Source organism: Falco rusticolus, chromosome 15 (assembly GCF_015220075.1).
Source record: "Falco rusticolus isolate bFalRus1 chromosome 15, bFalRus1.pri, whole genome shotgun sequence".
NCBI lineage: Eukaryota > Metazoa > Chordata > Aves > Falconiformes > Falconidae > Falco > Falco rusticolus.
This window is the reverse complement of record NC_051201.1, coordinates 20,405,248-20,421,554: the sequence shown is the minus strand read 5'-3', so window position 1 is coordinate 20,421,554 and position 16,307 is coordinate 20,405,248. Positions and strand designations below refer to the sequence as shown.

General features: G+C 48.1%; 1 protein-coding gene across 6 annotated transcripts in view; it reads right to left on the bottom strand.

Annotated features, from left to right (window-relative positions):
- NECAB2 (N-terminal EF-hand calcium binding protein 2) overlaps positions 1 to 16,307 on the bottom strand; it is an 87,869-nt gene that overhangs the window by 11,790 nt on the left and 59,772 nt on the right. For 4 of the 6 annotated variants that reach the window (XM_037409525.1, XM_037409523.1, XM_037409524.1 and 1 more), the window contains one exon: positions 7,856 to 7,953. In XM_037409525.1, coding sequence (XP_037265422.1) covers positions 7,856 to 7,953 — 98 coding nt within the window. Of the gene's footprint in view, positions 1 to 7,855; positions 7,954 to 11,442; positions 11,469 to 16,307 lie in introns of all 6 variants that reach the window. The other 2 variants (XM_037409527.1, XM_037409522.1) reach the window with 1 other exon arrangement.

Here is a 16,307-nt window from a genome sequence, read left to right as displayed (position 1 = left end):
TTATCTTCCACCCACTCACCCTTTTACAAACCAGGCATGTGTTGCGCTGTAACCTCTGAGTGGCTGATTTAAATTCGTTGCTTCTAATTGCCTGTTTTCTTCCAAGAGATATTTTCTTACACTTACAATAACACTCAGACCTGCCTCTCACTCCTTTCCCTCCCTTCAACTCTTAAATCCCTTCAGAAGCAGAGACCCAAAACTGATTGCCTGGCACATAATCAGTAGAAGAAACCTGAAGAGAACAGACACTTAAATAGTTGATAAATGAAAGCATTAACATATGAAAGACCCTCAGCCTTCCCGAAACAGCTCTAAAGAAACAAATGAGACACCTGTTCAGACAAAAAAAAAAAAAAAGATGATGTGATGATGGCAGCACATGGGGTTTAAAAGCCTTTTGCTATAAAATCCTCCTTTTATAAACCTCGGTGCTGGACCCTGGTCAGCTCATGTTTGCCTTGCCTGGTCCTGGGACTTCCCTCTTCCCATTATTAGGAAATGTCCTGGCTGTGATATAATCCCATCATTTCTCATTACAGCCGCGGGTGTGTGAGGGGCGGGTAGCTGTTGGCCCATACGTGTGCTATACATCACACCCCCCGGGGTTGCCTATGGATCAAGAGGCATATGGCACTTTCACACCCTGTCCACATCGCCAGCAGGCAAAGAAGAAACTTGGAAATAAAGCGTGGCCTCCTACTTCTGAACACCCTGACTATAATTAGCCTTTCCCTCCACGCAAGTTCCTAATTAGCTGTATATAGTATCCACAAGACGGTAAACGAATACACATTTTCTTTCAGTTTTCCAAGGAAAGTACAGATTTTGTTTTCCAAACAGGACCTACTCAAAAGACCCTGTAGATGTAGTGACATGGGATGGTCAAGCTGCTGAAGGCTCAGCCTGGTCATGCCAGCTGGTTACGTGTTGACTTGGTCCCTGCCTATCCTTTTGGTGGCTCCTTCAAAGCTGCTCTCGGGCTTCGAACACAGTGCTGATGTCTGTATACGATTTATTTAATCCCAGGAGCAATAGCCTTAAAACTGGAGGGAGGAGGAGGAAGAGAATGTTCTACAGGAGGTCCATCAGAGCTGGAGCCAGGGCAGCATGAGTAGGACCTCCAGAGAAGATGCTCTTCCTTCTCAGAGTGAGAGGAGGGACATGAATTTTGCAGTGAGAGACAAGCAGAAGAATAGTGAATAAACATCTTTGTCTAAAAATATGCTCCAAGAAAGACCTTCTTAAGATTCATCTCCCTGCCAGCCCCGCTGTGCTCCCCGGCAGTCTGGCAGCCCGGCTGGATCTCAGGCACAGCCCTGGGGGTGCTGGCAAGGAAATTGCTCCGGTTGGTATCGCATGGAGAATCGGCTTTCTGGCCTGGAGTCTGAACAGAAAAGTTGGCGGAAATTCAGTTCTTGCAGAAGTGGAGTAGCACTGTTGCTTTACTTTGTAGTGCAATATTTTCTTAAATTAATTTCAGGGAAGAGTTGCAGAAATACTATCCGAGAAGCTAAACAGATATGTCTTGTTTCCTTCTCGATTATTCTTGAACTATAAAGTTCCATAACTTTTCCAGAAATTCACGATTTTTTTTTCTACAGAAATCAATACTGAAATTGTTCAGAAACGTATCATTCAAAACACAAAGAAAGATGACTCAGCCTTTACCTGTTCACCACCCTGTCACCACTCCTTCCTTTTTTCAGCCTAACCCATTCACCATGAATACATCTTTAATTGCATTATAGGAGTGTTTCAAAGCTGGTGTTTCATATAAAATCACCCATCTAAGAAAGGGGCAAAAAAGCAGCTAACAATCCCTGAAACAACCCCCTACCCACCAGGGCAGACCTCCGTGATGCCAAGTGAGGGTGGATGATGCTCTGAGCCTCCCAGAAAAGGCCAACTGGCCATTTGAGCCAACATCCTGACTCCTAAAGAAGAGCCAAATGTTTCCCAGAAGGAAGACGATGACAAGCTGCACAGGATCTCCCAGGGTTCAGCCAGGTACAAAGTACCAGGAGATAAGCTGCTCCCGTGCTGGGCAGCGAGGAAGCTGGGGAAGCGCTTCCCCGAAGGACCCCCTGATGGGCAGCAGGGCACGAATTCGCCCAGGAGGAAAGACGAAGCAATAGATGTGCTGCACTGCAGTGGTACCCCACGGCCTTCAGACTAGGGGACCTCAGTGGCTGCTCCTGTAACCACCACGGCTGGGTGCGAGCGGAGCCAGGGTCAGAGCACGATGCCTGTGGGAACCCGGAGCAGCTCACGCTGTTTGGGCTGGGCACTACCCGGAGCTGCTCCCACCGTGTTGCTCTTACACCCTGCCGCGGAGCAGCATCCCGGCACAGCAAAGTGCTGCTCCAGGAGCCTCAGGTGCCCTCGGGGTGAGCACCAGGTCTGTTCAGCAGAGCAGGAGAAAAACTGCTCAAGTAAAATGAGAGGATGAGATAAAGGATTAGCTGGAGGGTTCGATGAAAAGATTATTTTGAAGGATTATTTCTACTGACTATTTTATCTTGAGGTGTCATCTTTCAAAAAAAGAGCAATATCATATTTGCCAAGCTTAATTTTGGCAGGTAAGGATGCAAATGAGATCACTCTATATTGCTGTTCTGGACTGTGCTCTAAAACAACGAGAAAAATCCATCATTTTTAACATCCAAGAGTGGTGGCAGATGGTGCTTGCTCTGGGGCTGTGAGCTGCTCAAACAAGTGCTCCCTTGCAGTGTGCTGCAAGTTTGGGGAGACCCACAGCCACACCGGTACCAGCTGCAGTGAGAGGAGGGTGGCTGCAGCAGCTCCCAGCGAGCCTCCGGAGCCCAGCATCTCCTGCTCACTGCCATGACATGTCGTAAGGCAGAGACAAGAAGGGTGAATCACAGCAGGAACAATTTAACTTGCAAATAACACATGCAGACCTGTTCACCTGTCTGTATATACCTCTGGACTCCCCAGCACCGCTAGAGCATCAGCAGCTGGTATTGAAGGTCAGTACGCTCGGTTTTCCCTTTATGATTTACATATTCTTTCATTTAAATAATGATTCTTGGGGTGGGGGAAATCTGCCTGCAGCTGGATTGGGGACAGTGCCTGTCCATAAGACACACATGTGTTATTTGGCACCCTGACACGAGAAGGCTCTCAGGGGTTGTCACCACTTGATGACATTCCAAGTCCATTAAATGAGATAAAAAAGGATTTTGCCAAGTGATAGACTAGCAGCGGAGCTGGCAGCAAGCAAGGAGTAAACCACTGTCTTTCACGTCTCCTTTTGCTCCCTCCAGGACCAAAAGTGATGCTGAGCATCTAGCAGAGGATGGTCCAGAGCCAGCTGCCGGTCCTCAGGCCTCTTCCATAAATCTCTCTTGTTGTGCCTCACTCCTCCCTGAAGCCAGTCGCTGAATCCCCCCTAATCTGTCAGCACCCCCCTGCCCTGCTCTGCTCACCTGGCCTCACCGAAGCAGAGCGGCACAGCCTTTCCCTGCACCATGTTCACAGGCACCAGAGAGACCAGCTCCACCCCATTCCAGTACATGCATGAGAGGCTGTTGCACCTGCAGCTCCAATTTTGAGCCATTTTGCTTTCCAAGCCCTGGGATGAGGCACACACCAAAAACCAAAGACCATCACCAGCCCTGCCTGGTACCCAACAGGAGCATCTCCAGGATGGGATGATTTGACCTGAAATCTGAGCTGCTTCCTCCTTGAGGGCGAATTCCTCACTCAGCATATTTGGGATGTTTTTGCAGCTTGCTTTTTAAAGTTTGCCTCACTGCTGAAGGTCAGCCTTGCTGGTGTTTCCATGCTCAGTGCTGCAAAACGCTGATTTGGCAAAGGCGGGGAGCAGGAGCAATCCCAGTGCAGCAGGCGGTGGAAGCCGTATGCAGCAGAAACGGGGCTAATTGTGCCTCTCAAATATATTAAAAAAACCACAAAATGTATTTTTTACCAATTTCCCAGGGTGTCCAGGTGTTGTTCAGTGGTAACCACCACCCCAGCACCATCACTCTGGCTCCCCAGGCACCGTCCCCCACTCCTCCATCCCCAGCACCCCTCGATGCTGGCAGGGCTGGTGGAGATATTGGGTGGGCACTGTCCCACAGTGGGCAAGGGGGCAGTGACCACACAGGAGGGACAGCATCACCTGGCTCTGGTCCTCCAGCTCCCACCGCACCCCACACACCCTTTGACACCAGACACAGAATCACATTGGTTTTGATACTTGCCAACTGCACTATAAAAGAGAAAATGAGAATAATATAGAACATCTCCCACTGTCAGGTTGGTTTAGATCCCGAAAGTTCATTTCCTTTCTCTCCAATTTAACTTTGCATTTCCCGTCATCACTGGCAGTCATTTCAACGCAGCATGAACATCAGAGTATTGGAAAATAATTACAATGACAGATTTTGTTTTGCTGTATGAGACCTTCCACTATTGAATCTAATTACTGCTGATACTTTATGAGCTCCTCCAGCACGAGATAATTGCTGCTTTCTCTTTTTATGAGCAAGAAATAATCAGTTGTCTTTTAAGGTGAGAAATATAAACAGCAATTAAATACCACGGCTGTCCAGCCCCTCTCATCAGCAGGCACCTCTCATCAGAAAGCCAACACAGAAGAAGGTTAGGCTCCATTTGTTGTATGCACCGAGTATTTTTTTGTAACGGAAAGGAGAGGGAGGGAATAAGGATCACTGTCAAATGGTTAGTAGTTTTCTCCAGCCGATGAAATGCTTATTTTAATACAGGGAAGCAGGAGCATCTCACAAGCAAAACAAGTCATAGTGCTCAGCATCAGCACCAAGCCCTTTGCAGGATCCGGCCTTGGGGAAGAGCTGCAGAGACAGCAACAGGCTGGAGCATCACTGGGCACAAAACCATGCTTGGGTCCTACTAAAACCTGCTGCTTCAATGATCTTTTCCCTGATCGAGTGTTTGTAAAAATATATTTATATGTACATATCCCCTAAACATCCTAACATCAGCACAGGGAGCTTGGCTACAGCATCACACACGGAGGACGTGGAGCAGAAGGAGACCTTTCTGTGGGGACCCATCAGACAGGTGGGAGCTCACACCAGCTTCTGCAATCCTGGAACGGATCTTATCCCTGGGGCTGAAGCCTTATCCTGGGAGCTTGGTCCCAGCCTGGAGGAAACAGAGCAGCCTGTGCTGCCCTCCAGGCTGGGGTGGGGTGTGGGAACACCCAGCTGAAAACCAGTGGGAAGACCTCAGTGGGGTTATTTTACTGGTTCAGAGATTCAGGTCGTAAGAAGCCTCCTTCTGACACTGCGTTCGCAATCCTGACGCTAAAACTAGGAAGTTTAGTAAACAAATATTTATTTTTTTTCCTTTAGGGAAAACACATACGAAACCCCCTCATGAAAAAGCCCTAATGGTTTGCAGTCGGTAAAAGCCTCTGCTGCTGCCTGGAAGACTGTCCTGTCTGAACATGGGAGATGAGTTTCTCTACCACCTACAACAGCTTATTTTCTGGTTTGGGGTTTGTTGGTTTTTGGGTTTTTTTTTTCTTCAGTTCTTTACTTGAACAAAGCGCCTGCGTTTGAATAATTCATTGATGAGGTTTGTACCGCTTTGTTCACACAATCACAGCAGGGAGCAATGTTTTTCATGAAATACTTCTTTGCCAGCCTCCCTCCGTGAAGGAGCCTTCCTCTCTTTGCTCGCTTGCCAAAAGTCTGCCAGCTGGCAAGGAGCAACACACCCCATGGGCTGATGAAATGGGGGCGATGAGGGGATTGCTGGGGCGGCACTCCCTCGCCTGCTTTTAGCCATCTAGAAGGGAAACATCTGCATTTGAGATTCAGAGTGTTGTGATCCTTCAGCGTTACAGGAGGAAGATGCCTCCAGCATCCTCTGGATCTCCCCAGTTCCCTCCACAAAATCATGATGGAGGGGACCAGCTCAGTTTTAGGTAAATAATCTTTCCCCATTGCAATTAAATTGCAATTAAAGCGGGTGAACCCTGCCACAAATTTTAGAATCAAGGAGGAAGAAAGATGCTCTTCTTACGAAGGCAGTGCATTGGGATTATGAATAATCATCCTGCCTCTGCTGCACATTCCGTATTCAAGGTAATACCCACATGCTCAGATGCCTGATTTATAAAGAGGGAATAAGCCATTGTCCTCTTGCAAAGTACTGGGAGGAATTAGTCATATATATTAACCTCATATTCAAAAAGCAACAGTGGAAGGCATCACGAACAGCAAGCTCTAGTGAATTACTAAGTTATCTATTAGCATGTTAACATGTATTTAAAATACATAGTTGGCACATCTGACTGCCAGAAAATTTGTTAATAATGCATATAAATGAGGCACGAACAGACTCAGCAACTTAATTAGAAAAAATGAAATATTATTGTTGCCCTTATTTTTTTTACCCTCTCATAATGTTGATAAAAAAATCACAAACACTTCAGACAGATCAGTGCTTACTTTTGCCTTTGGTTTACTATGGCAAGACATCACCATGTGAAATATGTGGCTTCACTTACCATGCTGCCCCCCTCACAAACATTAAAAAGGATGGATTTTGATCAAGCAAGGGAATCAGGCTCTTTACTCAGCAACCAGGTGGGAGAGAATTTTGCTTTTTCCCATTCTAACGCCTAAAACTTCTTATCGTTACCACATCTTTAGTGTGGAGCAATTTGAGTTTCTCCTTTAGCTTCAAAGTTAAACAGAAGGGAGATTTCAATTTGGATTACTCAGAGGAGCTGAACTGTGAAGTCCCCACAGGTGCTGGGAAAAAGCAAAATCTCCCCCCTTGGCTTGATCCTCAGCACCACATTACTGCTCACCAGTGAAGAGGAAGAATACTTTTTCCTCATCACGGCACAAAAGAATGATGCAAATATATGGTTGAAGGTAGAACTGGGAGAAGGATTGATTATTCTGAGGATAATAAATAACACCAATACTTTTAGTGGTTTGGACAGGACAGAAAAAGAGTTTCAAAGGAACAAGCGCTTAGTAAACACTTCCCTCCTCCTGGTAAGGCACCAAACGAACAGTGCACCTCTCAGCAGGGATGTTTACCTGGTACAACAGCTCAGATTTCCTATGTATTTGTAAATAAACTTCAATATGTTCTTGATCAGTGCCACTGTCTAGCAGTCCGTTATGAACAGTATCATCAACAGAAGGTACGTGGTGGGCTTGTGAAGCAGCTGGGGGTACTCTGCATGTATAAAACAGGACGTTATGTCTCAGTTTTGCTGCTTGCACAAGCCCCCATAGCCCTTCAAACACGCAGCCCTCTCGTTTCTAACACAGCAGCTATGCACATGCAGGACCGTATTTCTGGAACTCAGGATGCCTTCCAACCTGGAAGCTGTATTTAGTAGCAGCTCTACAACATGATGTTTCCAAAAGCATTCCCGATGATGCTAACAAGAACTCATGCATTCAAAATCCTGGTCAAGAGAGCCAAGGGCCATGTTGTCTGACGACAACTGGAGCATCTTCGTGCTTCAGGCAACGCAGAGCATAAGCCAAGGCACAGCCAAGGCCACCTGCCAGGCTTAGGAAGGGTGCTGGGGAGATACAATGCTCTGCCACAAAGCCTCCATGCCACCATCTACTACTGCACATGACATTGGCACCATGGTTCACAATCTGGCCAAAAATTTCAAGATCCATCTGCTGTTAACACACACACACAAAAATCCTCTTCCGTCACGTTGCTGTGACGATCCACTTACTACACAAATGCAACATCATGAGGAGACAACACTGCTTCAGATTTAGATGCCGTTAACCCAAAATTCGTGCCGTTCACTCTGACCCCTGGAGAACAAGGCACAGCGAGGAGCACTCACCCGTTTGGTGTAGTCCATTGCCTTCAGGATGGAGAGGTTCAAAGTCTCCAGCGAGGCCAAGACGTCTTCATAGTCTCCCATATGGTCAGCAAAATAATCTGGGAAAACCAAGAGGAACATGATGGGAAATGCTCTAACTTAATGCTTCAAGGCTACGTGACACAGCAAGGTCTATTTATTGGTGGAAAGAAAAACATGAGAGGGTGGTTTCAGGTATATTTTTATATTCTATATTCTTAGCCATAATGTGCAGGGATGGGAAGTGGTGCAGTTCCCATGAAGTCTGGGAATGCTGCAAAAAGGAGATGTAAGGCACAGTAGCTCTCATCAAAAATAACTTACCAGGTGATTTATTTCCATGTCCACTTCTGCATTTGACCTTATCTCGGCTCTCGCTCTCCTATTGTTAACATGGAGGGGGAAGTCCCAAAAGAAATCTCTTTTCTATTCCCATGACAGTCTTACTACTCAAAGCATCCAAAGACATGCCAGGTTCACTCCAATGTATATGAGCCGAGACCAGCCTTACATCTTCCCCTCCATTCCCATCACATTTGCACCTCAGCCCACAATCACAGGTTGCACAGGCTTCTGAGAGCGAAATATGCCTCAAAATGAAGAGAACGGAGCTGCAAGCTGGGCCCCGAAGCACATGTTCTCCACGGAGCGGGAGGCCACGCTCTCTCTGTGCCATCCTCATCCCTCCCGCAGGAGAGGCGATGCGCACCAGCCTGCACCGCCGCTCCGGCCACGGCCAGCCGCAGCCTTGGCCGCTCCGCACTGATGCAGACCACAGCCCAAACTGCGGTGTCCCCACGTGGCCGAGGGCTCCACGACACATCCGAGCCCTGGTGCACCTTCATGCATGAGCTACAGAGTCCTGCAATCGGCCGTTTGCCATGGTCTCAGCGAGAAGCGAAGCACGGCAGCGAGGCTGGCGGTGAGCTTGCAGTGTGGATGCAAAGTTATCCCGTCTCTGGGTGATTGACACAGATACAGCTAAAAGCTGTTCCTTAAAAGCCACCGGCGCTGTTCCTTAGCACTAAGACACGATGCTTCACACCAAGGTGACATCTCTGTGGAATGCAACAAGACACAAACTCCAGGAAACCATCCCACTAATTAGCTTCTCTTGGCTTAATTAGAAGTGCCTATAGCTATTTACAACCTGAGAACATATCCAAGGGGAAGAAAATTTTGGCAGAAACTGGAATGTCACAGCATGATTGACAGCAGCTGTTTGCTGTTCCACAATAAGCCAAACAGCTTGCTCTCACTGCAGCGTGTTTATTTGTGTTATTCTTATTACTTTACTGGGGAAAGAAAAAATGAGCAGATCTTAAAGGTAAAGACTTTTTGTATGTCCTGAAAAAAATGGACCTATACATTTCAGGAGAAATGAGCAGAGTGCAGCCCTTGAGACCGACCAAGGAGCACCTGGGAGGAGAACAGTGTTGCCTTAACCAGAGTATTCAGTTCTATTCTTTTAGCCTTATTTTTTCACGTGAGCATCTGAGATCAGCTCTTCTGTCCTGCATGGTCCTTGCTCATGGCTCCTGTGCATCTGCAGAGAGCAATGGGATCACTGCTCAGGAGATGAGCATCACTGCAACCCAGGGCTGGTGTGGGAGGAGGTGGGTGCCCCCCACCCAAATCTCCCCAGCAAAGCTGTCACCCACCACCGTGCTAGTCTGCAGCGGGTCACTGAGCACCTCCTGTTTGTAGATTACACCCCAGTTCTCCGGACAGCCTGTACCATTGCATGCAGCGTCTGCGTTTCATTGAAGTTGAAAGGTGGCAGGTACAATCTGGTGGCCGTACTCACATTTTCTGGGCTCCTCGTCACAGCTGGGAGCTCCTCCAGGGGTAAGGAGCTACACAGCCACATTTATGTCAGTCTGGGTGCTGGTGATTGTTGCTTTCATTGGCAGGAAAAAACCCTGAATATTTTCAAGATGCTACCTGATATGGATTAAGCCATATAAAATTTCTCTCATAAGCTGCAGAGCTCAAGAAATCCCTTTTAAGACACTTTCAACATCTGACAGCACACAATCCACTTTTAAGAGAGAGACCCCAGCTTCCACCTAGCCAGAATGAGGTTTTGTGTTTAAACTAATGCTTAGAAGAGTAGCAAGCAAGTAAGAATTTGCAGACAAGGGCAGGTATTCAGCAGATAACAGATCTAGGCAGGATCTTGCACTGACTGACCCTTCCCCTGGCTTCCCCTGGGAGGTGATGGGTATATCTCCCTCCTCTCCTGGCAAATTCAGCCCTGGGAGAGCCAGCAAGGTGGGATCATGCTGGGTGACAGCCCTGTCATTTTCCAATTTTCTCAGACCAATGGAGAAGGCAGGGTGGGGTCAAGCAAGGACGTTCCTACCCCAGTATTTCCTGGCGAAGCTGATGGTATAAGCTGCAGGGGTTTGGTTTCTTGGGTCAGCTGGAAGGAGACCTAATGGGGTGAGGGGAACAAGCCCATCACCTCACCAGCAAACCCGAAGGATTTGATGGAAGGCTTTGTTCCTTGCAGAGCCAAGCAGCGAGTGGGGCTGTAACCAGCTGGAAGGTCGCTGCCTTTGCTGCAGGCTCGAATGCTCGCAACACTGCGGGGGGCTGCGGGGAGAAGGCAGGGTGTGGGCAGGGGGTAGTACACCGGGAGGAGAGAAGCCCCCAGCAATGCCCTGGTGCTGGTAGACCCTCAGGCTGCGATGGGCAGAGAGGTCCTAAAAGCATTGGGAATAACGAGTAACTGCCGGGTGCTGGCATGGGTGCCGCGGCAAGCGCCTTCCTGGCTGGGCAACCTGCTCCCAGCCAGACCTCCGAAGGCTGTAATTAGTGGCAAAGTGATGAAGGTAAATGGTGAAGACCTGCTGAGGTGGTTTTATATGTCCCTTCTGCATCCTGGCACGGGAGGGGAGGAAAAGAGACAGATGAGCCCTCTGCACGGCCACAAACCTCTGTGTCCCCATCTCCCCCCAAAAAGCTGGAGCGCAGGAAACATTTCCCAATACCAAGTGTCCATGGAAACACACACCCGAGGGAGTAGCGGGAGCCCGGTGCATGAGTCACCTCCCCCCAAGGCAAAGCCCTTCAGAAATCTTGGCAGGTAATATTCCCTTTCTGGTCAAGGCGTGGAACAAAACATTATCAGAGATTTTTCTTTTCAGCCTTTAATTTCTGCAAGCCGCGGGAGGTGCAGCAGAGGGGGTGTACACCTTAGGCAGCCTGCTGGGAAACACGAAGGTTTGCCTACGGAGAAACACGTTACGGGTGCTGCCGAGGGATACTGATTTATTGAACTTCAAAGTGGAGCTGGAAGCCACGACACTGCCAGAAATTAAACTCCGGCTTCTTATTGAACGGGAGCCAGGTGCTCTGCTCAGCTCTGACCCCATTTGTGTTGCAAGAATAAAGAAGCAAAGTTTTGCCAGTTTTCCTGTGGAATAAGAGGCAAAGCGGCAGAAGTGACGAGACCCCCCAGCTCCACGGCCACCACGGCACCGCCAGCTTGGTAGCGGGTTTCATGCAGCCTTTGAAAGCACACGAGCACGTACTGACGGCCCCAAGAGAGGGGCTGCACTCACCGCACAGCTCCTTGGTGTCCACGTTGCTGGAAGAGGGGGAGGACGAGGCAGGGGAGGAAGCAGGAAAAAAAAAAGAAAGAGAAAGACGATTTTAATGTAAAGGACAGATGAAAGCTGCAGTTCGGATTTCCACAGGCTTAACCACAGACACCCACCTGCAACATCACCTGCCCCTCGGCATCCCCCAGCCACTGGTGGGGACAGCCTAAGGAGAAGGCAATAGCTGGTGCCACTCCGGGCAGCCACACCCTCTGCATCTTCAGCATCTGCGTGGTTGGGATGGGTTCACACATTATTTTGGATACTCCCGAGGGGAAAAGAGGTACTTGTGCATCCCCCCCAGTGGTGGACCTGTGCCCATGGGGGACCCAGCACAGCAACTCGTCTGCCTTCTTCCCAAATATCCACCCTGGCAACAACCTGGTGAGGCACTCAGTGCTTCATTGGACCACGTTTGTTCCCATTTGCTCAGAATAAACATTTGCAAAATTTCTTTTTGCAAAAGAAAAAAATAAAAATTTGCAAAATTTGTTTTTCTAGATGGATCAATTCTCCTGATTCTGTCCCTGTGAAGCATTCGCAGTGCTGTGTGCAGTTTCCACCCAGGACTCCCTCCGGACAAAGCTGCACAATTACTTCTTAATACATGAACATTTAGTTTATGTAGCAACATCTCAACAGACAGCCTGCTTGGGAAATAAAGATTGCTGCTAATCTCTTTGTGCCTCAGATTCCCACACAATTATTAGTGCCATTTGAGCACTGGAATGATCTCTTAATAGAATTATATTTTATCAATCCATTTATGTCCTGGAAAGCTATTTCTTTAACTAAACTCATCCCTGCTTTGTCTGACCTGTCACCATAAACGGATCAGGGAAAAAGATATTTTCAATACCACTTCCATCCATCAATACCACTGTGGAATCCTCCCACAGCCCTGCCCTGGACCCCGAAATCCTCCTGACCACTTGCCCATGCCCTGACCGACGGATCTGCTCCCAGCCCACAGGACCTGGGCTCCTCCTTGTATCCATAACCTGAAGCTTCCACTCGCTGCTGGCCCTCTCCTGGGATAACACATCCTTCTGAAGGGATGGCGCGTGGTGGGAAAACATTAATTTGGGATTGCTTGAACCCTTGAACCCTATTGTTGAGGATTCACGACACAAAACGTGGTGCCTTTGGAGCAAGCTGAAGCACCCAGGAGAGTCTTACCCCTGCTGAAACCTTCTGCCATCTTCTGCAGCAGCTCCGACCCTGCATGAGCGGAGCAGCCTCCCAGGGCTGTGCATGACAGCGGGATGGGACACGGGCCCCGTTCCCCACCCAAACAGCTTCATCAAGAGAGCTCTGCTTTAGCAGAGAGACTAACATAGGAGATTTTGTTTCTTTCTCTTTAGGTTCTGCCTGAGAAGATGCAAGCTCCCGCAGCTCAAGGACCCTGCTGGCCTCTCACTAGCCGCATTTCATCCCTTAGGCCTCAGCCAGGTGCATTCCAGCTAAGCAGAAATGCGTGTGTGCAGTGGTGATATCTGGGGAGGAAATTCCCCACATTCACAGTGCCACCCGTGTCTGGATTCTCCCCAAAACCAGAGCCCCAGGTGACGGTACTGGGGACCTCCTCGCCACCACCCCTGAGCTGTGGGACCTGCTGGGCAGTGGAGGCAAACACAACCACCTCAATCCCATGAGATGCTGGCTGCCAGAAAAGTGCCACCCGACCTGTCTCACGCTGTGAAAGCACGTGTTACTGAATCAACCCCCCTTTTGGGTAACTGAGGAATATCATGGTACAAAAAAGTTATCTATCATCTCAGACACCTTTGTGGTGCAGGATAGACGGGGTGGCAGCAAACACACTGGCACAAGTTTCCGCTGGAGGTGCGGCTGCCACATGCATCTCTCTGCAAAATGAGCTTTTGCACCACTTTGTCTTAATTCCTTGGGGATTTACCATCTTTCTCAAACCTTGGAATAACTTCACTGAATCTTACAAACCCCCCTGGGAGTGCTGTGAGCTCAGATTCCCTGACCTGGCATTCTCATGCCCAAATCCACCGAATATGCAGCTCTGAAATGCTACCTGAAAGAGCCGGCTCTTGGCTGAATAGTCCACAGCGCTTTGGCAGCGCGTGATGCTCACACAGAGCCTCAGCAATTCACAGGCAGAGGTAATTCACGTGGGGGAAGAAACCCAGAAGATCCATCTCCGACACCGACACAGCCCCATGCCGGCTCGAGGACCATGGTGGGTCTTTCATCAAAGTTCTCGCCAGCTCAGAGCCTGCCAAGTCAACCGGTACCCCCAGGCACGTGCACAGGAGTAGTTTTTACATCAGCATCACCCAGAAAGTCCTTAAATAATACTTTTCAGAAGCCAGTTACTGTTTATAAGCACCTACTCGAGTAGTTATGGGTTTGCAGCTAAAGCATGTTTCTGAGAAAAAAAACCCAACAACTATTATTGTATTCCACATGGTTTTGCATTGTAATAACTGATCTGGTGCTGCCAAAAATGGTCTTTCATTTCCTCGCATCCTGCTGTCATATTATCTAACTTAATTGTGCTGGAATATTAACTTGGCTGAGAAGCTGCTTTTAATTTTAAGCCATCTTGCATTAAGAATAAGCCTAATTAAAGAAATTACTGAAGTCATAAGCTGACTTGATAAAAAAACATGATAATGTTCAGATGAAAATTTATAAGGAGATATCAATGGGTGCTTGAGTGCAACCCATGGCATTTCCCTGGATGTTTCCACCCCACAGGAGTATGCCCGTCGGGAACATCGCTGACACGCAGCCGTGTCCCCATCGGTGTTACAGGGGGTTTTGCTGCCCAACGTGGGCACCGCACAGCTGAACAGGCACCGCAAGGGATGTGCAATACCCAGCTAGAAAACAATTTACAAGCTGCTCTGATAGTTTAATGCTTTAGTAACTAACTGCCCCATGGGTTATACCAGTAGGATTTTTTATGATGCAAATATATGTATATATATTCAGGATCTGCGTTTCAAGCATCATGAAACAGGAGGCGGTGGCTCCCCACGAGCACGCTCGCTGTCCCGAACCCTGCCTCCCAGCGCTGCCCTTCGGAGGATATTTTTGGAGCGGTCACATATCACAAAGCCCTTTGACGTGCAAACATTTAGGTGAGTATTAGTTACCAATTTTTTTTTTCAGCTGCCAAATATTCAACATTTCTGTAAGCCACAATAAACTAAAAAGAAAAATCGCAACAAGTTGTTCTCATTTATTCAGGGGAAAAGAAAAATCTTTCGGCTACCAGAACACTTGGCTGTGAATTAGCTTTTAATTTCAAGTATTCTTACACTAATAATGTGACTAATTAAAAAACTTACTGAAGCCATAACCCAGCTAACTAAGCAGATTAAAATAAATGTTCAAGTGAATCGTTAAATGAAGAAGGACTTCTGTTATACAATTTTTCCTCTATAGTAGAGGCCACATCTACCTCATCTTTTTCCCAAAATGAGTGTTTCTTCCAAAGTAGAAAAAAGGCAAGAAAATCCAAGACTTTCTGCTTTCAGGCCTTTTCCCCTGTTTTCCAGCCACTGAAACTGTAACACGGAGCAGCATAACCTTGCATCCCCAACCTTGCTGGGGACGTGCACCCTTTGAGATCACTTTCCAAGGCAAAAATCTACTTTGGAAATCCTCCATTTACCAGTTGGGACCTAATTTCTCCAACAGAAATAGGAGCCAAACCACAAGAGCTTTGCTTTCAACCTAGAGCATCTTCTGAAACATCAGAGTCCACACCATAAACTAATCTGGCCACAAATTAGTGGTCACCACCACCACCACTTCAATACACTGGGATAATTTGACCAGATAAACATACCGGCAATAGGGAAAGAGTTTTCCCTGCTGGTTCACATCCCACTATTTCAAAGAAAAACCAAAGTCCTCAAAGTGTGATAGTCCTCCCTCGTACATGGAATTTTAAAAAGCAACAACCGTGCTGCGAGAGCTTAATTAAGTGAACTTGCCTGGAGAGTAATTTTTGCCACATGACCAGCAAGGACAAAAGGCTGCCCAGAGCAATCACTTGCCTCCTGCATACTCCAGAGAGAAACAGACTCCTCCCCCCAAAACCCCACCCAATGTTAAAATATGGCCTGATGAGCACCTGAGCTAACGAGGATCCCTGGGAAGTCACATCTTTGCCTTGCCATGTCCCTGGTTGCAGATTATCCAGTGGTTGGGTTTTTATCCAAGACGTCCCTCTACTGACTTTCTGCCTGCTTTTCCATCGGTTCAAAGCACTTAGAAGCATTTTCCCTTCTCCACCTGCCTTTCCTGAAATATGTTGCTATCTTTGAGACTTTATCCCAGGGAATGGTGGGGTGGCAACTAGCTGCAGCTGGGTGTCCAACAGCCCAGGGATTAGGAGCTCCAGCCAAGCATCCCAACAGCCAGATCTCTGGTGGGGGGCTGCTGGTCCCCCATGTAACCTCCAGCTCTCAGGTCAGAAGCTCCAGCTACATTGATCCAGATCAGCCCAACACTTTAAGCAAATCATGGTTTTCCAGAAGGAAAAAAACTATTGCTGTGAAAACCCCACCGTGATTAAGATTATTTAGCTGTTAAGAAGCAACCCCCCAGCACAGCGCAGCGCTGGAGGGGGTTACCCAGAGAGCAACCCAGGAGGTCTTCAGGACTCAGCATGACAAAGCCAGAGCTGTCCTGGTCCAGTGCTGGTGATGGTCCCACTACTAGGGACTAGAACCCTGCTGGGGTCCCTTCCAACCAAAACAGCCATCTGGTGTCCAGCATCTCTCCCTCTTTCCCAGCATCTCCCTGCCTCCCTGAGGTGTTTCTCCAGGCTTCTCTTC